Raw genomic sequence first — 22,570 nt, 5'->3', positions numbered from 1 at the left:
GGGAACTAAAGTCCAGCTAAGCCACTCCCTTTCCCCTGCCCCTTCCGATAATGAAGGGACAGTAAGGAGAGATTATTAGTTGAAATAACAATGTACTAAAATCACAATAACAACAGCAGTATTAGTAGCAAAAAGTATATATAAAGAAGGTGCCCTACCCACAAAAGGGCATTCACTACCAAGAACCAAAAAAAAAAACCGCTCCCCAAAAATAGCGCCGCCTGCATGGTCTCCAGACAAAGGCAATATGGCAAGGAGAGCTCCCACAGCTTAATGTTCTCCCCCAGCACCAGTCTGAACACAACTAAGAACTAGGACAAACCAAACCCCTGGAAGCTAGATCATCCACACTGCGCCACCCTGTTCACCTGGCCCAGGATTACTCTGTGTCAGACACAGAAAGCTCATTGTGCTTCATGCTGATGGTGGCTTGGTGATGAAAATGCTTGTAACAGTGCAAGGACACTGTCTGGAAATGCAGCCACTCTCCTGCCTCTGCTGCAGGAGCTGCCCAGAAAGCAGCAAGCAGAAGGGGATGCTCAAAAGACTGTTCTGCTTTCCTTCACAGGAAACTGGGCAAGCTTTGGGGCAGGTGTATTCCTGCTCACCCCCTGGTGTCTGAGCTATGGAGGTCCTAAACAGACCTGTGGCTGTGAACAGACAGTGGTCTGTGAATCTTAATGATGAGGGTCATGGGGAGCCTGTGGCATTTCAGATGTGCAGGTGTAAGCCCTGTCCTGTTTCTTGTGTTGCAGGTGGATATTCGCTTTCCCCAGAGTGGAGCTCCTGACCCCAACTGTGTGACCGTGACAGGACTCCCTGAGAACGTGGAAGAAGCTATTGATCACATCCTGAACTTGGAGGAGGAATATGTAAGCCTTCAGCAAATCTGTGGGGGGGCTTAGCAAGAATTTCCCCTGCCACAGAGTTGGATGTCTGAAGTATCTCAGACATATACCAAGAAGATACATACTTCTATATATATCTTAGACGTATACTCAGAAAATACCAAGAAGTGGTATTTTCTTCCACTGCATTGGAGAACTTAAGCCCTATGCAGGTGACAGTCAGCCCCCATTTGTAGGTATCCCTCAAACCAGATGGACTGCCCCTTCTGTCCAGGAGTGAATGAGAATGCTGGGGCACCCCAGGGTGTGCATGTGCTTGCCTTGCAGCAGCTTGCACCAGTTAGGAGCTGTGGCCCTCAGATTAATGCTGAAACACTGTATTCAGTCATTGTAGAACAGCTGGTGAGCTTGAATGGGTTGCAGCATGGTGAGATAGAGGGTGGGCATGTTACACCAGTTTGAGGAGCTATGCAGATCCCCCCTTATTGGTTGTGTTACTGCAGCTTGCAGATGTGGTGGACAATGAGGCGATGCAGGTGTATATGAAGCCCTCCTCACACGAAGAGTCCAAGGCCCCGTCCAAGGGCTTTGTGGTGAGAGATGCCCCCTGGGCCACTGTCAACAACGAGAAGGTGAGTGAGTGCTGTTTCTGCTGCAGGCTGGGGCCACAGGGCATGGGGACCCTCCTGTCTGGGCTGGGGACACAGAGCACTCTCCCTCTTTGGTGACAGAGAAAGCAGTGAAGGGCCCTCCTGCTCTTTGTGGCCTGTGCAAGCTGAGCACAGGCCTGGGCTCTCCTGTCTAGCTTTCAAAGCCCACTTTGGCTACCCCACTGTGGAGCTGTTGGGGAATGGGGCACCCTTACCAGAAAGTGTCCTGCCAGGTTGTGTTGGTTTTAGGGGTAGGGACGGGGCCCTTTGCTGCAGCACAGAACTGGCTCAGTGTTTGCAGCTGTGAGCTGGAGCATGTGGCAGCTCATCCTCAGCTGCCCCGGCACTGCTGCAGGCCTGGTGTGACCCTGCTCCAGTGGCCCAATTACTGAGCTGGGACCTTTGGAGCCCTTGTGCCTATCTGCACCATCCTTGATGTCATCCCTAGATGGCTCCACCCTCCACTCTGGGCAGTCCTGATGCCACAATGATCCTTTTTGTCCCTGCCTCATTGTACATCAGTGATGCTGCTTAGCTCAGGGCCTCACCGTGTAGGTTCACAGCAGGGCAGGAGCTTAACTTGTTCCCTTTTTGTTTGCTCTAGGCCCCTGATATGAGCAGTTCTGAAGACTTCCCCAGCTTTGGGGCTCAAGTGGCCCCCAAGACTCTTCCCTGGGGACCCAAACGATAATGACCTGGAAGCAGAAACTCCTCCAGCCCGCTGACCTGACACTAACCTGCCACAAATACTTCCTGTCTGAAATCTGACCCAGCGGCTGGAGCACAAGTCAATTGCCCCAAGAGGTCTCCTAATGGTGTCTGGAGTGCTAGACCCCATCCTGCTCCCCTCAGCTATCACCGTGGCTAGGACCCACCCTCATCTCTTGATGGATATTCTTTCCTCCTTTGGAACAAGGCTTCCACTCAGATTCAAACACTAAATGTGTGTGTTTTTGTTAGAAACTTCATAATTGACTCCAAGTGGCTAAGATTCGCAGCTTCCCAAGCGCTAGCAGAGCAATCTGCTCTCTTGAGCATGTCTGACTAGGCATTCTCGCCTTCATTAGGAGACCTCCTTTACTGTGGCTAGGAATCTACTTCCTGTCTCATGACCTCAGGAAATAAATTTCCTTGACTTTCTAAAGCCAAAACGTTTGCCCTCTTTCCTTTGTGTTTATCCCAGGCCTTACCTTACCTTTGTAGAGTGCAATCAACTTTTTTTCCTTTTAACCGCCAAAAATTCATTTAATGCTGATAGCTGACTGTGGGGAGAGCTTGAAGTAATCTAAAAGGTCAGAAACTTGCTTTTTAAGGAACAAAACCTTCAATAGGTTGTAGAGGCAACAGAGATGGAACAACGTACGGCTACCCTGGTCAGGAAAACACCAGTGAGTGCAGCAAGCGTGCGCCCCTGCACCACACCAAGCACAGCCCCAGCCTGCACACGTGGCCAGTCTTCCAGTGCTTGATGACAGACCCCGCTCCTAGTTCCCCATGGTCTCTCGTTCCCCCTTGCCAGCAGCGTGAGCAGGCAGGAGAGCCAGCACGTGGCGGTGTGACCGGACGGGACAGATTTGGGTTGGCCGAGGTCACTGTGGTGGCGCGGCTCAGGAGCAGCTGGTGGGACGCACGGCTCGGAGAAGCTGCAGTCCCCTGCTAGCGCTGCAGCAGCTCGGCGTGAGCGGCAGTGACACCATTCCTATTGCCTTCTTTCTACCTCAGACGTCAGTATGATGGGGGCCTCTCAGCGGTCACGGGTGAGCAGCTGTTCCAGCTGTTGCCTGGGCAGCCAGAGCAGAAGCGTGGACGAGAAGCAAGAGGAGTCCTGTGTCTCTGCGTGGCTGTGGGAGCTGCTCCAGAGGGAAGCTGAGCAAGGTGACACTGAGGCAGGCTGTGAATCTGTAGGACTGCATGCTGAGCCAGCACAGGGCTCAGCCCCAGGGCCACAAGTGCAGCTGTGCTGCAGCCCCTGGCTGCAGAGGTTGTGTGAGTCAGGCTTCTGCTCTGACAGCATCGGGGGCTGAAGTGTAGGCTAAGCCCTCCCGAGGCCTCCATCATGTGGCAGTAGAAGGTGATTCATGCTCTGTATTAGGGGCGGCTTGTACCTGGGCCTTGCCATGACTTGCTTGAAGGGGACCGTGTCCAAGCTCCTCCAGCCAGTAAGAGGAAAACCATGTCTTTGTGGAGGGAGGCATGGAGCGTGGGGTTTTTGCGTGCCCCTACTCCCCTGCCTCAGTCCTACAGAGCTTGTAGTCTGAGCCATTCCTCTATCCCAGCTGCTTCAGCTCTTGGACAAGCAGGAGTCCCTAGCCTCTCTTCTCTATTGCTGATGAGGGAGCAAAGATCTGGCAGGCTGAGCCTAGCCTTCTTGTCTTTCTCTCCTTGGGGCAGGCCGAACGTGCCGATGCTTTTCCCTCCCGCGCCAGCTCTTCTTGGCAGAGACTGCTATGCAGAAGTCGAATCAAAACCTCACAGTGCTCTCCTTAAGTCTGAGAACCAAGTGAAATGGACCATGGCCCGTTGCGGGGTGCCTGGTTGCCCCTGAAGGACAGGGTAGCCTTGCCTCCAGCAGGGGAGACAGGAGGGGTCCGACAGAATTAGGGTGATACCTTCCCATCTGCGTCTGTCAAAAAATGGTTAATACCCCTGTAGCTTAGGTCTGTCCTGCATCACCAAGCCTACCACCCCCTCCTCCTCTTAATGCCCCCGTGCCCTCACCAGTTCCACAGCAAGGCTTGAGTTACATCTGGGGCACCCACCACCATGGGCTCGTGCCCCACAACCCGACCCTCCACTATAAAGAAGGTCATGAAGTGATTGTACCTAGTACTGTCCCCCCACCACCCTCCTTCCGCAGCAAATGGTGGCATGTGTCCATTTCCTCTCTTTGACGTCTTCCATATTGTACGTTTCCATAGCAATGATCCCTTGGCCTTAACTTTGGAATTTGGAGACTATATGCAAACATGTAAAAAGGCTCATGAGTATGGATGACACTGGAATTTTATAAATTCTAAAATAAAACCTGAAACAGCTTGGAGTGTGGTGGATATTATTTCTGCTGTTGGGGTGAGATCCAAGGCAGCCCTTGCTGGGCTGGGTTTAGCCCAGGCTGAGGAGTTCCAGCTTGCACACCTGAGCCCTCTGCTGTGGCCATGCCCTTAATGGGGTGGGACTCACACAGCAAGCGGTGGGTCAAGGGAGGAGGCAAGGGCAGTGGTGGAGGCTATGCCCTCTTTCTAGGGAGGCACCAACTTGCTTGCACTCAGGCAGGTGGTGCCAGGGACACTGCCAGTGCAGGGGACAAGAGGGAGGCGCTAGCCATGGTCTCTCTTGCTCAGCTGCTCCACAACCAGAACATCTCATCTGCCCTCAGCAACTGGGACTGCTCTGATTTCCTCCCTGCCAGCTCATGGACACGGCGGGGCAGTCACCATGTGGTAATGCCAACGAGCTGGGACAGACACCCAGAGCCAGCTGTGACCCTCCCCATCTTCGGAAACAGCTATCCCCAAATGCCCAGGTGCCAGGCAGGCAGGGAGAGCACGGCACACCTGCTAGCCCAGGAGGAACTGCTCAGCAGCTTCTCTGTGCCAGCGCTGTGCCCTGGGCCATGGGCATGCGGCAGCACTCAGCTGCTGGTGAGCTGCTCGATTTCCCAGTCCCTGCCTGCAGCTGGATCTGTGACCCTGGCCTTGCTTCTTGTCTCCCTTCTCTCCAAAAGGACTTGAACCACAGAAACAGAGAGCTGGCATTTGTCCTAGGAGGAGTGGCCACAACCCGTTCCAGGGCTTGCCTGTGCCTTGGTGCAAGTGTAAAGCAACAAAGGCTTTAAAGGAGGAGGCAGAGGCTCTACTGCAGCCCACCGTGTTCTCAGGCAGAGCCTCTTTGGCCAGGTACCGTTCATGCTTCACCTTAACCTCCACAGCCTCAGGAATGTCAGGTACCAGCCATGCAATCACGCGTCTGACGAAGAAAACCACGTGCTGGAAGTGGATGGGAGGTGCAGGTTGGCTGCGGTGGCAGGTCCTCACTCCCTGCCCCAACACCACGCCCTGGGCCACCTGTCCAGGCTGGGCACTGCTGCCTTGAAAATGATGATGAAGCCCAAGCATTTGGCCACCAGCTGCCAGTAAGTCAAGGTCAGGCTGCCATCCTGGTCCCTGAACACTCTGTATCTGTGGGAGCAAAGTGCAGCGGTTACCAATCCTTATCTGCTCCCTGGCAGGCATCCCTGCTCCCAGCCTGGCATGCCAGAGCACAGGAGAACCAGCCCTCGGCCAGTGTCTTCTGGGACCCAGGTCACCCGGCCCCAGGGGCCTTTATTCTTCACAAAAGCACCTCCCTCTACAGTGGTGGCAAGTGACGCCCCCACATTACCCCACACATTCAGCACACGCTCGGTCCTGGCATGAGCAAGGACCCCACGACCTCAGGAAAATGGGTGGACAACTTGAACCTGGCTAAAGGTCACTGCTAAACAAAATGTTTGCTGTGGCAGAGGCAAAGAAAGGCAAATCCAAGCCTAAGGAAGGAGGTGAGGAGCCAGGCAAGGTGGGAGCGGGCTCCCACCTGCACTTGGTGTTGCTCTGCAAGATGAAGTCCTGTGGCACATATGCCAAGGTGAACTTCATGCAGTCGTGCAGGCTGCTGTTGTGGATGTACCCATAGTACACACAGGGCAGGAATTCAGAGGCAAAGGCTATGAGGAAGGCCCGGGAGCAAGGAAATATTCTGCAGCAGGTGCTGCCCCATCCCCACCCTAATTCATGCCCTGTGTTCCTGGGCTGGCTTTCTGCCTCTCCTCGCCCTCAGCCTGACAAACCAGACATGAACACCACTGGTCTGGGACAGCAGCTCCCTGCTCATGGCGCATTGTCCCACTCTCACCCCAGATATTGCCAAGCAGGGCTTAGAGGGTGACAGCTTCCCACCGCCTGTGGCTGTGCCCTTGGAGCTGCACCTTCTGCACACGTGAACCCACAGCTGGCACTGGGGCTCACCTCATCATGCTCCATCCCAAACACCCAAGTTCTCCTCCCAGTCCCCTTACTCCACCTGCAGCCCCCTCACCAGCCGCTGCCTGCCCAGCACACACTGCTGATGATGGCCAGGTGAGTGATGGCCTCCAGGATGGAGAACCAAATGCCAGTGCCAGTAGTCACAGAGGAACTTGTGGGCATCCAGGCAGATCTCCACCCAGATACTGAGAAGGGCAAAGAGGGATGCCAGGGGACAGGCTGCCACAAAGATGGTGATGAAGTCAAACTGCAGGACTGGAAGAGGAGGAGGAAGAGCTTCAGTGGAAGCAGGACATAATTCATATTTTCTGATGGCAAACACTGTCTGTTAACAAAGTCCTACCAAACCCTTACCTTGCTCACCATTAATATATTAATATGTTTGTCCCCAACCTTCTCATGAGCTTGCAGCTGTGCTTAAAAAAATAAAATTACTACAAAAAGGCTACTTCCCCTACAGCCTCACATTCTGCCAGCAGATATTTTGCACTGACTCACACCTGGTAACTAACCTGGGTGGGCGTCTCCATCAGATCTTTTTTCACTTTTCTACAGATCACCGTTGAGCCTGGATCTGGACATGGTGTTTGCGAGGACATTCCTAACATGTCACAGAGTCAACACAGTTGGCAAGTAGCTCCACATGGCTTCAGTCTGTTGCAAACACTTTCTGGCAAAACCTCCCCCATGAAATAAAAATCACAGGCACACTGAAGGCTCTTGTGTTAAGATTTAATAATAATAATAATAATAACAACAACATTTCAAAAACAATGAGTGCATTGTACACTAGATCTGGTTTCAGTGCTTTTAATTGACTATTTGCCCCATGAGTGTCAGTGTACTGAAGACCTGGGGAGTGGTGAGTGAATAAAAAACCCTGCTGGGACATTTCTCAGAGGAGGGCAGGGGAAAGGGGGCAGCAGGAGGCTCAGAATCGAACAAATGTGGCATCGATCTGCCGGACAGTCGGGAGGGCCAGCATGATTTTGCGTCGGTACTGGGGATCCTTCTGCAGAGGGTTTCGCTCCAGGTATACAGTCTCCAAGTTCTTGGCCCCTTTCAGCTCATCCAGGTCACTCCAGCTCTCTACGAGATTGTCGTTCATCTGCAGAGCACACACAGGCAACGCTCACCCATCGCATCCCCACGCCAGGCCTGGCCACAGGAACCCAGTGCTCCCAGGGCAGCATCGCTGCACAGGCTTCACATGCATCAAAGAAGACCCTGTCTACAAGATCCTTCTCCCCCTGGAACCTCTGAGATGGGCTTTCCTGTCTCACACTCCAGGCCTCGTCACTATTCCCTCCTCACCCACACTATCCTGGTGGCTGCTCCGCCCTTCAGACAGCGTATCCAGTCCAACCACTACGCTGGGAAAGACACTGCAAGGCACTGGGTCAGTCTCTATACAGTCTCCCACCCCATACACTGTGCATTTATGGGCTGGAAATATTTACATCAAGATTTATTTCCACTGGGACATCTATCTTTACTTTCATAGCTTCCCAGGTCCCAAACTGACAAGAAGAGCAACATTTTCCTCTCTCCTCTACATCACTTCCCCACCAAAGCTGCTTCCGCACTCCGGAGAAAATGCCAAGCTCTCTAATTTGGGTTCTCTGCCTGTCTCATTGCTGGCACAGCAAATGGATTCCCACACAAAGGGATGACTGCTTCAGCTGCCCAAGAAGGAAGCAAAGCTGCAAGGTAGCCACATGCTGTCCAACGCTGAGACACAAGCACCCTTTGCTTTTGGATACAGAGAAGTCACTACAGCAATGCCACCTTCAAATAAAATATAAAAAAAATTTCAGTGGATTGTCTCGTTCTGCTACAGCTCATCACAATGTCACTTCAGCCAAGTCACTCCACCTTAGACATCTCAGTCCCTCCACTGGGGATGTGGTACTTGGGAAACAAGTGTCTAGGACTTTAAATTCTGCTTCCTTAAGGTGTAAAAGGACATTTTTTATGTGGCTTCAACTGTGCAGTCAGTGAAAATATAAATTGGGAGATACACCACTTGTTCGCATTGAAGAAAATTTTGCCCTGCTCCTTTTCAAACAAATCTGTTTTTTTAACATAGAAGTGGAACAAATCCAGGAGGGCATTTTCCAGGCTCAGCTAACAGATCTTGGCCAAGGCATGTTCTGACAAAGGACTCCAAACACACTGGTGTTTTTGCAAAGGAATCCATTGAGGTTCAGATGTGCTCTGTCCTTTCAGTACAACAAGTGCAACCAACCAGCAGTGCAATGCTGACACCTCCTATAAGCAGAGCAACAGCAAAGAGGAAGACTGGAGGAAATTGCACAGGATCAGGACAGGCCCCACACCAGCTACACTGAACTGCCTCACTTTTACTGCCCAAAAGATGTCATGTTAAACAGGCTTCTCAGCTTCTGTTACCTAAAGAGTTCCTTATGGAACAGGCATGGACAGGTAACACTACTAGCTGTCTCCTAAGCCATACTGCAAGACTAGGAAAATGACCCAAGGGGCCTGGACTACAGGTTCTAGCTGGGTTTCATTTGAAGCTGCTTTGCACTCCTTTTCTCTCAGCCTCTACTCAAGAGTTTAAATAACTGAACTCCAAACGACAGACATTACGACACACAACTCTTATTCTCAGCCTTGAATGCAGAAACTCTACAAGAGCTAAAGCATGTGCCAGCTCATGAACTGCTTCATGCCAGCTGCTTCTTCCCCGTTTTTTCACATGAGCAGATTTGTACACAGCTCCCAAACATGGCAGGGTGCTAATGCTTCAGGAGAGGGGGTGTCTGAATTTCCTGAGCTGACTTAGGAGTGACAAAGGGCTTAGCAATTCCGGGTGTCAGAAAGAAACAGAAGCAAACCTAAGCTGTTATCTACCTCATAGGAATGGAAGCAAACCAGAAGATGGTTTAATTTTCTTCATATTTATAATGCCCTAAAAATACCAGCTCTGCTCTGAACAGGCACTGTGCTTCCCCATTACTCAGAAAAAGATGAGCTGCAGAAATAGGACACGTGGGACTGTTTCATAACCACCCTGAGCGTGAAGGCAGGGCCTATTTCCTAGGCAGACAGATGCTTCTTACCACTCAGCAAAGCTCTGCAAAGAATTTTTTAAGCTCCTCTCTTTCCTTACGGAAAACCACCAGACACTCAATCCATGCAGACTGTCAAGATCTTAAAGCTGATCACTAGATCTAGAGGAGTCCACCTCAAGACACACATACCCACATGCTGCCCATCAGAAGGGTTTCACTGCTGTACAGACATTTTAGGGAACAGCCTCTGGCCTGTGCTTACCCAGAACTCCTGCAGCTCTGTTAGGTGGCTGATATTCTCAATCTTCTTGATTCTGTTGGATGCAATGTCCAGCATTGTGAGTTTGTTCTAGACAAAGCAAACATGAAAAATATTAGATCAGATTTCTTTTCATCTTCTCTGTCCCACTTTTTTTAGGCCCGGGTTGAACAAAAACTTCCAGAAAAGCCATTAATAGGAGCAGCTTAGGGCAACAATTGTGCTGCACAGTCAGCAAGAGCCTGCTTACATTGTTCTCCAGTCCCTCGATGACTTCGATGCCATTGTGGCTGAGGTACAACTCCCGCAAATTCACCAAGCTCTGCAGCCCCTCAATCTTGGTCAGACGGTTATTCTGGAAGTGGAACAGCTGTTTAGTACCACTCCAAATAAACTCAAACCCCTGTGAGTCACTGGGGAAAAACCATTTCTCTGAAGTATGGCTGGGAAGGGGAAATAAGTCTGCTTGGGCCCACACTGACCTCGTGAGCTCTGTTTGATCTCTGCACCACTGATGCATGAGGAAGTACCATGGGAGCCACAGTCTCCAAGTTTAGAAGAATCAGACTCTGACCTTCCCATCAAAAGTTGCAGCCTGAAAGCTTTCCACTTGGTGTCTTTACAAACAACAGGCCTATGCATGAACAGCGTTCATTTCGTAGGTCTTTTTAATGGGATGGTCAGTGGAGAAGTTACACCACTTTAATCCCACTGCACTCTGCTGTACCTGCTACAGAACAACGCTGCAATACAGGTGCTACCACACGGAGTCAGCACGTCTGTCCTGCCAACAACTGTAAGAGATATTAGAATGTGCCAGCATTGTCATACTGATGAGAAGGGGACTCAGTGAAAGAAACTAGATGAGTGTCTTTTATTCCACCTTTTAGAAAAGGAAGAAGTTTTCCAAAAGCCCATTAAGGATAGATTTCATTTAGCACAGTCTCGTTCAGACTTCTTGGCTCTTCAGGAAGAAGGCAGCGACACTGAGCCACTGCCATTATAAGGACTTCCCTGGGGTAATGCATTAGGTGTTACTGTAACACATTAGGAAACAGTATTTCAGGAACAAAATGCGGGATAACATTCATTTCCTGTTCTTCCTTCCATAAAAATCAAATATTTGTTTTATCATGTTATCAGTGTCTGTCAATCTCAAGTAGCATGAAAGGACGAGAAAAGACAACACAGAGAATATCACACCTCCTTCCAGTACAGGAATTCAACTCCAACACTGCAGACCTGCTGCTGGGGGGCTTACAAGAAGGCTGGAGAGGGATTTTTCACAAAAGCATGTAGTAAGAGGACAAAAGGGAATGGCCTTAAGCTGAAGGAGGGCAGGTTTAATACATATTAGGAAGAAATCGTTCCCTGTGAGGGTGGTGAGGTCCTGGCACAGGTTGCCCAGAGAAGCTGTGGCTGCCCCATCCCTGGAAGTGTCCAAGGCCAGGTTGGACGGGCCTTGGAGCAACCTGGGATAGTGGAAGGTGTCCCTGCCCATGGCAAGAGGTTGTAACTAGATGGTCTTTAAGGTCACTTCCAACCCAAACCATTTTGTGATTCTGTGATTCAGAAGAGCTGATTATAAATCACAAAATGTTTTGAGGCACAAAGGCTGTTCAGAATACAACCAATACCTGTATGCTGAGCACAGTCAGGTTTGTCAGTGCATCCAGATTCTGGAGCTTGGTGATTTTATTCTTTCCGAGGAACAGACTGTCAAGATTAGCCAAGGTGTCAATGTTTTCAATTGCCTGCAAAATGACCAGAGGAGACTGTGTTATTGCTGTGAGGCAAAACTCCACTTGGTAGATGTGGCTGCCATTTCATAGCCATGTTATAGCCATGGGGTGTATCCAGGGCAGAAGATTTGTGAAGCGAGAAAAACATGTCACTAGTGAATGGAAAGAGAATCTGGGAGGGAGAAAAAACAATTTGCAAATTTAGTCCTGCGAATCAGTGACTGCATAATACAGAGGCAAGTTGTTCAGCTTCTCTGCCCTAAGCAAGGTTAACTGTCTCACAAGTGTAAGTGTTAATAGATGTAACTCCTTGGCTATATAGTCATGCTACTGGCAGAACACACCCATACCAGTTAAAGTGATGTACATGTTTTAAATATACATGCTACTGGGAGAACATATACACTGTACCAGTTCAACTCCTGAGCTCAGCCTTCAGTGGGAGAAGATAAGGATCTCTGTGAGGCATCAAGGAGAGTCATATTATTTATTTACAGAGGAAGGGAGAAAGCACAAACAGAAGAGTGAAAACTGGGGGAAAAATGGGAAAAGGGTGGGATTATAAAAGGCTCCTGCAAACAAAAGGAAAGAAAACACTCCTTTTTTTCCAGGGGAAAGCCTCTTAATTAAAAAACAAGATACTGTTAAAAGAGGTAAGAATTTTAAAACCAGACTTCAGCTCAGAGAAGAACAATATGGACACAGACACACCTAGAGTGTCTGTGCTCAAGCAAGTTGTGACATCTCAGCTTTCCCACATTCTTCCTGCCTGGCAGAGTTTCAGATTAGTAGTGCTGGTGAGCCAGGCCACTGAGTCCCAGCACCACTTGGATTACTGTGTGTTTGTGCATGGGTGCACATTTACCTGGGTGTGTATAACATAAAGAAGAGGAAGATGGACACAAACACACACACACACACACACTATGAACTTACAGATACACTCTGGGAAAGAAAAGAAGCTTTTCAACCTCTATCCCACAACTGCCAAAGGACTGAACATAAGGTGTTAAGCAGCTCAAATTTGGATTCACCCTCCTTCTAGGCTATGGACTTACCCCTGTTTTGACCTTGCAAGAAAAATGATAGATTTGTTGCTCATTGGCAGCTCCCCTAGCCCTGAGGAGGAAACACTGACGACTCAGCATAGGGAGAAAAATGGGACAGATGGACACGAGGGGACAAAACCCTAAGGAATAAGTAAAGAAGTGCTTGCATTATAGTTGCCTCAGTCCAACTTTAAGACAAAGGCATTAAATGTGTCAGCTCAAGTCTAAAGTTCTTCTCCCCACCATTCATTCAAAAGGAACAGAGCAAAACAAGTGCTAGGTCATGAGGGACTGCAGGGTAAGTGCACACCAAGAGGTCTGAGTGTCCAGCAGAGTAAGACAGTGTTACTGCAGCAGCTTTGGTGCACAGGGAAGGAGCCAATCGGGCATCTCAGAGCCAAGAACGCTGCCTGGACAGTCCACAGGCTTGTACCCTAAAAAGTTAAGGATATGGCCACCTGTAAAGCATATAGCCAAGCCACCCTAGCAACAGAAAACTAGGACAAGAGTTCTAGGTGCCCTCAAATAACACGAGATTTCTTCATGCCAAGCCTAGGCACAGGTTAGTCACTCCAGTAAAGCAATTAGAAGCATAGAGCACTGTCGTCTGAAGAAGTCAGAATAGAATTAACAGATAAAACAGAAAAAAACCCCACTACTTAAAAATAAAGTAATTTAAGAAGCTTCTGTTACCCATCCAGTGACAATTTCGGTGGGGTTCAGTTGTTCTGTTAATATGCTCAGGCTCAACACTGAGAATACACACATTAAGTAAATCTAACTTTATTGTTTAAAAGATATTCCTTGGCTTGATATTATTGGCAGTGCACCACCTAAGTACCAATTCAGAAATGTAGCTGGATTTCTTTTTTTTTTCCAGAAGATAATGATGCTTAGATATGGAATACAGTACAGTTTTACTTAACCCAGCTTTTGAAATGTAAGGATCAGTATGCTTAGCCTGTTCTGTTTCTGAAACAGCTTTTCTCTATAACTCCTGTTCCCCCAACCTATGCAACTCTAAGGTTCCTAATACCTCATCTGATCTGGCAGATCTATTCCCCTAAATAATTTCATTTCCAAAGCAGAAATTTCTTTGGCTGGAAAAAAATTCAGTCCAGTTTAGCTTTAGGAGCAAACCAAAATTCTTCCACTTTGAAAAGGCAGCACACTTTTCTGTCTTAAAAAGCTGTTTCTAGTAGCTGAAGTTTCCTTCTTTTCTACAAAGTGTGCTTCCACAAGTCCTGAAATAAAGAGGAAAAACAGATCTTTTCCAAATTTGTTCTTTCAGCATAACAAGTAATTTCCCAGAGACTGTAAATGGGGAGCACCAACTTAGACCACATTGACTGAAATGCACTCATCTGTTATGAGTATTTTCTAAAGAGTATGTAATCGAAAAAGCTTCAAAAAAACAAGTTTGCTTTGCATGTTGCAAGTCTTTTGCGTCATCTGTCTGACCAGTTCTCTTACAAACTGGCCAAATACAGAGGATCATACCTTAGGGACAGGAGAGACTACTCATAACTGCTTCTCTGTAACCGGCACAGACTTTCAATCATCTAAACTGAAAAAGTCACAAACTGAACAATAAAACCCAAAAGCAATCAGAAGTGCAACACCAGGTTTTTGAGGCATTTCAGAGCAAAGCCTAAAGACAATCTTTTTCCTGAGTGAGACTGAGTGCCATAGCAGGCTGTCAACTACACATACAAATCAAACTATAATTTGCATTCAATAGGTTTCATCGACACAGCACCAGTCTCTAAAAAGGTAAGAGAAAACAACTGCTAGTTTTGATAGGCTTGGCTCTCTAGCAGAAGGAAACTATCACCTGAAAAATGAAGCACACAGGGGATACACAAGTTCATTAAAGACACAAATTCATAAACAGTGATTTAGTAGCCAGGCACTAATGCATAATGAAAGGATCCAGCATGCACAGCAATAAGCACAGTGAATGACTAGAACAATAAAAACAAACAAAATTGCAAGTCAAAGTCAATGAAGTGCACTTTCAGAAAATGCTAATCCCAAGCCAAAGAGCTCAAAACTCTCCAGTTAACATCTTGTAGAGGGAGCCTACCCGAATTCGATTTGATCCCAACTCCAACATCTGTAGCATCTGCAAGTTGCTCAAATTCTCAATTTTGCTGATTTTGTTGTTGACAAGGAAGAGCTTTTTAAGCTGGGTAAGCCGATCTAGTCCTTCAATTTGTCGCAGGACGTTAAAGGAGATGTCCAGGATCCTGAGGTAAAACAAACCAAAGGTCTCATCAGTCTATCAGGCGTGGATGATTCTGAAAGAGGCACTTGTAAATTGGTGGGGAACCTCACTATCAGCAGAGATCAAGCCTTTGCTAGGCCTTGAATCTAAAGTCATGAGTGTAATTTCTTGTTATCAGAAAATACAACAAATATAACTTTCAAAATACTTCTGTCGTGTGTCGGCAAAAAGAAAAAATCATCTGACACATGCAGAAGACAGCCATTATTTTGCCCAGCCATGGAGCCACTGTGGGAGGAAGCCAATCTGCATTTTCCTTGGGAAAGGTATTTGCCTACAAGATCTGCCTCTGACAGGACCGTGTCAAGGCCTCCCACAGGCAGGAAGCAGTTGTGACCATGAGAAGTAGGCCAGTCCGTGCCCCAGTGGGAACAGTTTTGTAATCTATCTCCAGGGTGATCCCAGACAAGTGCCAGAAACTGGGAAGGGCCCTTACTCCTTCCCTAACACCCTCCAAAAAAAAAAAAAAAAATCATAACCTTACCTGAAACCTCTCGTCATTTTTGCAGGAATGAAAACCTGTTACACAGAGCTCTCGCTGCCAAGAGCAAGGGGTGCCTGAGCACTCCCACACTTGCATGGAAGCTGCAACCACCTGTCATTCTCACTGCCTTACACAGCACAGGTTTCATTTCCAGCTGCCTGTCCCTAGAGCTTCAGGATAATGAAACTAGTTTACTGCACAGGTTAAATATCAATAGAGAGTAGACATCATCCTTCACAGAGCACCCAAATGAATTCTGAGAAAGGCCTGGAATAAGCAAAGCATGAGTAATGCAGCCACAAACCACCCCCAACCTAACCCTAGTGATTCTGCTGGACTCACTCAAGTTCCACCAGAGTCTCCAAGTTCTCAATCTTCCGGATTTGATTGTCATAGAGATCCAGCTCCCGCAAGGTCTGCAATTGCTCCAGGTTCTCAATGTGCTTAATCAAATTCTGACGGAGACACAGAGTCTAATTGTTGGGGTAAAGTTTAAAAAGAAACAGGAAAATGGATATGAAGGACAGCATGTAATGTCTTTTGGCTTACAGACAATAAGGTGTGTGTAGGGGGGTTCCCGGTTAGATTTTGCTGGGGATTTGTTTGGATGTTGTTGGTTCGTTGGGTTTGTTTTTTTTTTTTTGGTTGTTTGTTTGGTTTTTTTTTTAAATACAATCCTTTCTTGGTTTACTTCAGCTCTACAGAAGGAAATCTTTTAACTACAATGGTCAGACACTAACAGCAGCGCAGGGAGGCTACGTAATCTCTGTCTGAGGAAATACTCAAGAGCCTGGAGAAGGCCCAAGGCAACATGTTCTAACTGGGCCTGCTTTGAGTAGGGCTTTACTAGAGACCTCCAGGGGTACTTTCCCATCCATGTTATTCCACGTTCAGCCTGCCATACAAGCCCAGGATGTATCTCTTAGGATGTGCCCTGATGCATTTTCTCTCATCCACTTCCAAATCAACTTACAAAATCTAAGGATTTTTATTATTACTTGACAAATGGGCAAACACTACCTCCTTCAGCTAAAGTGAACTCATTAAGATCTCAGCCAAAAAGAGACTCTGTATCTGTCCTCTTATAGGTTAGATCTACAAAATGCCCAGTTCCAAGAGGCATTCTCTATTCCCTAGGACTGTTACCTTCACTTTCTTGAGCACCTCAAATCCTTCAATCTTCCCAATTCGGAAATGATTCAAGTCAACATCCTGAAAGAGAAATGGAGGGATTTGGCAGTTATTTCAAAACAAACCTGGTCTTCCAAGACCCAACGTGGTCCTTTGAACTAAGGAAAATTACAGTCTTACGAAATGTGTCGCTCATTAAAACTTCCCTTCAAACTGCTTTTTCAGATTGGGTTTGGCACATGATTTTACCACCACTGGTGAAGCACTGTCCTAAGCTTGTCAGCTGCAAAAAGGCAACAGCCCTTTCCTGAGTCTGAGCACTGTTCTGCCAAAATTAAAAATCTTCAGAATTTACTGAGACAGACAAATTCTGCTGTCTACCATGAATAAAGTTTTGCATAAAGTTCTCTTACTGCTTTTCTAGGGCTTAACTGGAACACTTTGCCATTTCCAGTTCCAGGCCTCAGATGAGCAGGAATCACTGACAGTTTGAATAACTGGTGGTTCTGTGAACATCAGCTCTGCACTGGCAGTCAGCTGATGCCCTTCACATCTGTGCTGTTCAGCCCCAGATGCTCCAGTTTTGCATGTCAAAGGGAAACAGAGTACTTCCCCACCCAAGTTCAAAAACTCTCCAGCTAACAGGCTCACCAGGCTGCTGATGCCAAGGCATTAGGCTGGATAAGTCACTGTGCCTATGCCAAATCACAGGACTCACAGCAGCAAACAGTTCCTTAAGATATTCTCACAGAAGCTCCTGTGAGATACCTTCTGCAGCACAGCCCCACGTTCAGTGCCTCTGTGCCTAATTTAAAATCCTGAAGTCCTAAGAAAATGTTTCAGCTACTGATCAAGAATAGAACACCTCTACTTCTAGTCTAAAGCCTCTGAATCAATTCTGTGGAGGATCATGGTAGCCATCACCTTCAGAAGAATCAGATCTTTTAACCAGGTTTCAATATTTGCCTTTGCCTACCTTTGCTTCCTGCCGTATAAAGCCCATAAGGACAAAAATCTGCCTTTACCTCAGCTTCTGGGTCCAGGCTAATAGTCTCCATGTCCACTGGTGTCTCTGCTTCTCCTACACAAGAAGCAAATACATTATGAACCTCTGTACCTGATAGCTAAAGGCACGAAAACAATGGCAAACACCCAGAGACCAAGAGAGCAAATGCTTCTCAGGAGAAGAAACACATGAGATGCACAGCTCAGACATTCTTCATTAAAACCACACTTCACCTACTTGGTTTTCAATGTGACAGCTAGGCATGGACAAAAAGCTTTCTTAACAACAGAATTTCACGCCCAGATAAAAAAGACACAAAGATCAGCACCTTTGCCAGCCTGTGGCTGCTGAATACTGTGTGGCTGGCTCAAGACTGAGCTGGGCAGGATGCCTTTTCTTTACACCTGGGGCCTTTACACCTACAGCATCTAAAGTGTCTGTGCTCCTCTGACAACACAATAAAACACTGCCAAAAAGGAATCTAAACTGTCTAGTGAGAGCACCAGGAATGACCAAGCACCTCAACAATCCTATCCTTCAGCTTTTTTTTTACTAGCGCTGCCAGTTTATGTCACTGTTGTGCACATTTTTGGATGGATCTCCCTTCCTTTGTTTGGCTGAAGTCACTACTATTGCCAGACAACATTGTTTATCACACTGAATGCATTTTCTTGGGAAATGCCTTTATAGCTCTGGAAGGCAGCCCAGTATTTGCTGTGCTTCTACAACAGCACAAGAGGGAGGGAAGTTTACAGGAGAATTTCATGCTGAATAATTCATGCAGATTTCCACTTATTGAAGAAGGTGTGCCAGTTGCATCAATTTCCAAAAAAAACCCCAAGGCCTGATTCAGCTTTGCAAAACTGACATACAGCATGGAAGCTTTTTTACTTCATGTGCATAACTACTACCAAAAAAACAAGCACCTTTAATTACAGTCACATGCCAAAGGCTTTGTAGTGACTCTTGCATTACTGTATGCAAGCTCATTCCATTAACCCAGTAGTAGTGACTATTTTCACAGCCCAGCATGGTTACAACATCCTTGTAAATGCCAAGTGTTCCTGTATTTAACAAGTGTTTCTCCTCCTGGTGCTTGGTCTTCTAAGTAGTAGTGTAAGGACCAACAGTGCAAGCATCACAATTTTTAATAGTCATCAAACTACAAGGGTTTGACAGTCCACAGATCATCGTTGACCTTCCTGTGTTTGGGCTGCTGTGCTCTTGCCTGGGCATTCAAACAGGAAAGAGACTCACTGAACTGACTGACAGAAGTTAAGACTGAAAATCAATCCTCATCTTTTAATTTTTTTTTTAACAGTCTAAATTAGCAGGAAACATAGATTTTATTTTGGGGATCCAAAATGAGCTGGGAGTCTTGGAGACAGTGAACACAGGACAGAAATGCCACCAGAACTGACACAGGTATGTCTGCCTGTCAGCAATTTAGCCGTGGGCAATGCTTGCATTTGCTTATTTTCATTCCAGATCAAAGCTATACACTTCAGCAAGGGAATGGGACACCCTACCCTCCAGCTGCCAAGGCTGCACCTCTCAAGACTTTGGCTGGCAGGCTTGAATATTTTCATTTACACACATTTGATTTAGGCAATGTGTTAAATACTCTGTTCTGGGATCTGTCAAAGGGCAGCTCCTCCTATTTTTTGCCATATGGCTTTGAGAGACCGGTCGTGGTAGAGCCAGCATGGGAAAACAGCACTCAAATCCAAGCATGCAAAACCAAATCACACAGGATACATATCAAACTCACTAAAATAAAAACAATTTAAAACTGAACATGCAGGCACTGCGGTTATGTAATAGAGCCAACCCTCCTGAAGTTTGTGTACTGTGTATAAAGCACTCCAGATGGCAGCCTGAGTGAGATGTGTATCTGAAATCAGCTGTCAGTATTGGTATGAAAATGTTAAAAGTACAGGAAGAGGAAGAGGAGAGGAAGAGGAGAATTATAGCAAATTTACAGTCATTTACACGTCACTTTATTTATGAACTGACTGGATATAAAACACTCTAAACAGACATAACAGCCAGGACTGCAATTTCCCTTGCAAACTGCTTTACTCCACACTTCCCAACACATCACGTTTCTCAAGGGGGGGAAAAACCCCATTGCTCTGGCAGTGAAGTTCCGTAAGTGAATTTTTGTGTAACCTATGCCTGCAGGACACGTGGCTTTGCCTAGTTAGGAAAAAAATCCACCACTCAGGAACCCCCAATTCCACAGTAGGAACAGTCATTACCGAGTTACATAAGTTCACAGCACCACAAGCGTTTAAAGCAACAAAAAGCCTAACTACACTTTTTAACTGCATACGCACGAAGAATGTTATAAATAGCTCAGTTATAAGCTTTCTAACCAGAGGCTCTATTCCTCAGAGAATTAGACAAATGATGAATTTGAAATTTCAGCTGCTCAAGCTCTTTCTACTCATGATCTTCTGTGAAAAAATGTGGAAAACTCTTTAATTTTCCTTGCAGCTGAGAAACTCAAAGCTGGCTGTGAAAACTATCTCAAATGCTCAAAAATTATTCCTTTGTTTGGTTTCTGCCCTAGCAGAAGTTTTTTTAATGCTAACAGTTTGGGAAAAGTAACAATACAGTCATTATATTAAATAGTACATAAATGTAATTCGGCAACAAAATCTGAAGGTGTTTTTCTTGCTTTCACTGGAATAAAAGTACGTCACCCCTGTGTTTGCTTTAATAGAATTTCCAGGGGAACAATGTGCACAATATAACCCTAAACACACAGCTAAGTCATACCAAGCTGAGTAAACACTCATAGTTCCAGGCATGCAAGCTCTGTCTTATCTGCATTTTTGTATCAATCATACAGTGCTTGGGATCTACAGTTTGCAAAGTGTCCTCTTTCACAGGCGTCACCATAGCATTTTCTAATTAATATACAGGGGTTTTAAACTATCAGCAATGAATCAGACCTATACAGAGCGCATTTAGTTAGGATATGAGATTTAAATAACAATTTACTAGTTTGAAAAATACTCTGGCAAATCCCAATGGGCAAGGTTAAGAGAAGGGATCTGCGGTAGACGTATAGTCAAAAAGAATTAAAATTTGTTGCATTATTTCCCTTCCAGTACCACACCAACAATAATCACATGGACATCTCTATCAAAAGGATGCTGTTACACTTCAGACTGTCAGCTAGCACCAAAAGCCCAGCTCATATCACCACACAGGGGCTGCAGAAATGGATCTGCTCTGACAAATTCCATGCAAGCCACTGAAAACCCACCCACCAAACATGCACAGGCTTAAAAAAAGTCTGTCAAGACTTCTACCCTGTGTTCTAATACAAAGAGTCAGAACAGTAGTAAAAGTTTGAATCTGAGAGGATTCAAAGATACAATTTTGGTATATCTTAAAATTTTTAAATTAAATTAAAATTTAAAATTTAAATTAAAAAAAAATAATATTGACATCTCCCTTCAATCCACCTAAAAATAGTCTTCATTGCTTTCCAAAGGAATCTGGCAACTCTTTAGGTAAAAGACTACATAAACTAAAGCAAAATTATGAAAAGCTGCTTGGGATTATTTCCAATGAACATTTCCAGCACCTTTCCACATTCGTTCTCTGCATTTCCACCCCAAAAAAAGTACGAACAAAGTTGTTTTGCGTTTCGATATTAAACATTTCGAAGCGAAACGCGGATGGATAAATAAATATGAAAATTTAAAAAAAAAAATTAAAATCGAGGGTGCTTCCATAAGAAACAGGCAGCTTTATTCTAGCTACGATAACAGTACTGTTTATTCAAATTTCAAGACTGCTCTGGGGCAGATTCGCACTGATAACCAGCACTGACACAGCCAGGAGGAGCACGGGGCGCTGCTGCACTGAGGGGACGCTCGGGCTGACACGGTACCTGCAGAGTTCTCGCCGTTCTGCTCATCCCTCAGGCTCTGCTGGCTCAGGTCTGTCACCAGGCGAACCGCCTGCTTCCTCCCTTCCTCGTCTCCAGACTCCTCCGACTCGATCCGCTTGTCAACTGCACGAGACACAGAGAGGCAGAATTAGGCTACTTCCAGCAGTGGGGCACAGGGGAGGAGCAGCAAGCAGAAATAATAACCAGGGTTCACAGATACCACTATGCAGTTAGTAGAAATCCTAAGTTAACTAAATGAAAGGTTTAGTCTTAAATAAAAGGCCTCTTACCCCTTGTTTCTACTTTGATTTTGGATGCACTTTTTCCTCCCATCACATCTTCCTAAAACCAACAATCTGGGAAGAAGACTGGAGGAAAAAGGAAATTTCTTAGATCAATGAAGTGCAATTCCAAAGATTACGGAGATGGAATTAGAACTATTACATTTTAAAAGCTTTTAGAAAAAAAATCAGTATCATGTACAATAGTACCAATGACACGAAGAAGTGAAGGCATCAATAAAAAAAATCCCTGCAGGTAAAGGTGACAGTCTCCCAACAACAACCTGATAGATCCCTTCATATTTACAGAGCCACAGCCCCGGTGGCCACACTGGGCCTGGGACCTGAAGCTCCTCGCTCTTCCTCGGCCCCCTCTCAGTATTTGCTCTCCTTTCACTGGGGGACTAAGGAAAACCAGCGACAGTCAGAAGGTTTCTTTCTTATTATCTTTATTTTTTACGTCACGGTTATCTCCACAACCCTTCTCCTTCCCCCTATGGCGCCCGGAACCCCACGGGCGGGAGCCGGGGGCAGCACCACGCCATGCCCCGGTAACACACACCGGCCCCCCATGCCCGGCGGCCCGCCAGGGCCCGGCCCCGCGGGCAGCAGCTCTCGGGGTGGGCACCCGGGGGCTGCCCGGCCGCGAGGGGGGGCACAAGTCCCCCGGCGCGCAGCTGGCAGCCCTCCCGACAGGCGGCGGTGCCTGAGCAGCCAGCCGCGCCGCCCCGACTCCCGCGGCAGCCGCGACAGCCCCGACGGGCTCTCACCCTCCATCATCTCCTGCGGCCCCGCTCCGCTCTCCGCCGCCATATCGCTCCTCCTCCCGCCGCCGCTTCCGGAAACCGCCCCCGCCACCGGTCC

At 47.0% G+C, this 22,570-nt stretch overlaps 2 protein-coding genes across 4 annotated transcripts in view; one reads left to right on the top strand and one right to left on the bottom strand.

The window, feature by feature from the left end:
• HDLBP (high density lipoprotein binding protein) overlaps nucleotides 1–4,534 on the top strand; it is a 39,467-nt gene extending 34,933 nt beyond the window's left edge. The window contains exons 26-28 of one of the 2 annotated variants that reach the window (XM_027703756.1): nucleotides 756–872; nucleotides 1,352–1,480; nucleotides 2,103–4,534. In XM_027703756.1, the coding sequence (XP_027559557.1) occupies nucleotides 756–872; nucleotides 1,352–1,480; nucleotides 2,103–2,189 (333 nt within the window). In that variant the 3' untranslated portion in view covers nucleotides 2,190–4,534. The remainder of the gene's footprint in view (nucleotides 1–755; nucleotides 873–1,351; nucleotides 1,481–2,102) is intronic. The other variant, XM_027703757.1, reaches the window with a different exon arrangement.
• A 2,701-nt stretch (nucleotides 4,535–7,235) lies between these two features.
• On the bottom strand, nucleotides 7,236–22,558 carry PPP1R7 (protein phosphatase 1 regulatory subunit 7). 2 transcript variants are annotated; one of them, XM_027703769.1, is made up of 11 exons: nucleotides 22,477–22,558; nucleotides 21,716–21,793; nucleotides 21,426–21,548; nucleotides 17,535–17,590; nucleotides 16,525–16,590; nucleotides 15,721–15,851; nucleotides 14,694–14,856; nucleotides 11,454–11,570; nucleotides 10,067–10,171; nucleotides 9,820–9,906; nucleotides 7,236–7,627 (listed from the first exon to the last, which is right to left on the bottom strand). In XM_027703769.1, the coding sequence occupies exons 2-11, from the start codon at nucleotides 21,756–21,758 to the stop codon at nucleotides 7,451–7,453; spliced, it is 1,068 nt and encodes a 355-aa protein (XP_027559570.1). In that variant the 5' UTR covers nucleotides 21,759–21,793; nucleotides 22,477–22,558; the 3' UTR covers nucleotides 7,236–7,450. The 2 variants fall into 2 exon arrangements, with proteins under 2 accessions (XP_027559570.1, XP_027559571.1); XM_027703770.1 differs by lacking the exon at nucleotides 21,716–21,793 and having other exon boundaries at nucleotides 22,477–22,548.
• Between the last annotated feature and the right edge of the window lie 12 nt (nucleotides 22,559–22,570).

The sequence above is a fragment of the Neopelma chrysocephalum genome, unplaced genomic scaffold (assembly GCF_003984885.1).
Source record: "Neopelma chrysocephalum unplaced genomic scaffold, ASM398488v2 Primary Assembly neopelma1_252, whole genome shotgun sequence".
NCBI classification, from domain to species: domain Eukaryota; kingdom Metazoa; phylum Chordata; class Aves; order Passeriformes; family Pipridae; genus Neopelma; species Neopelma chrysocephalum.
Note: the sequence above shows the minus strand (reverse complement) of the source record. Positions and strands in the feature narration are given on the sequence as shown.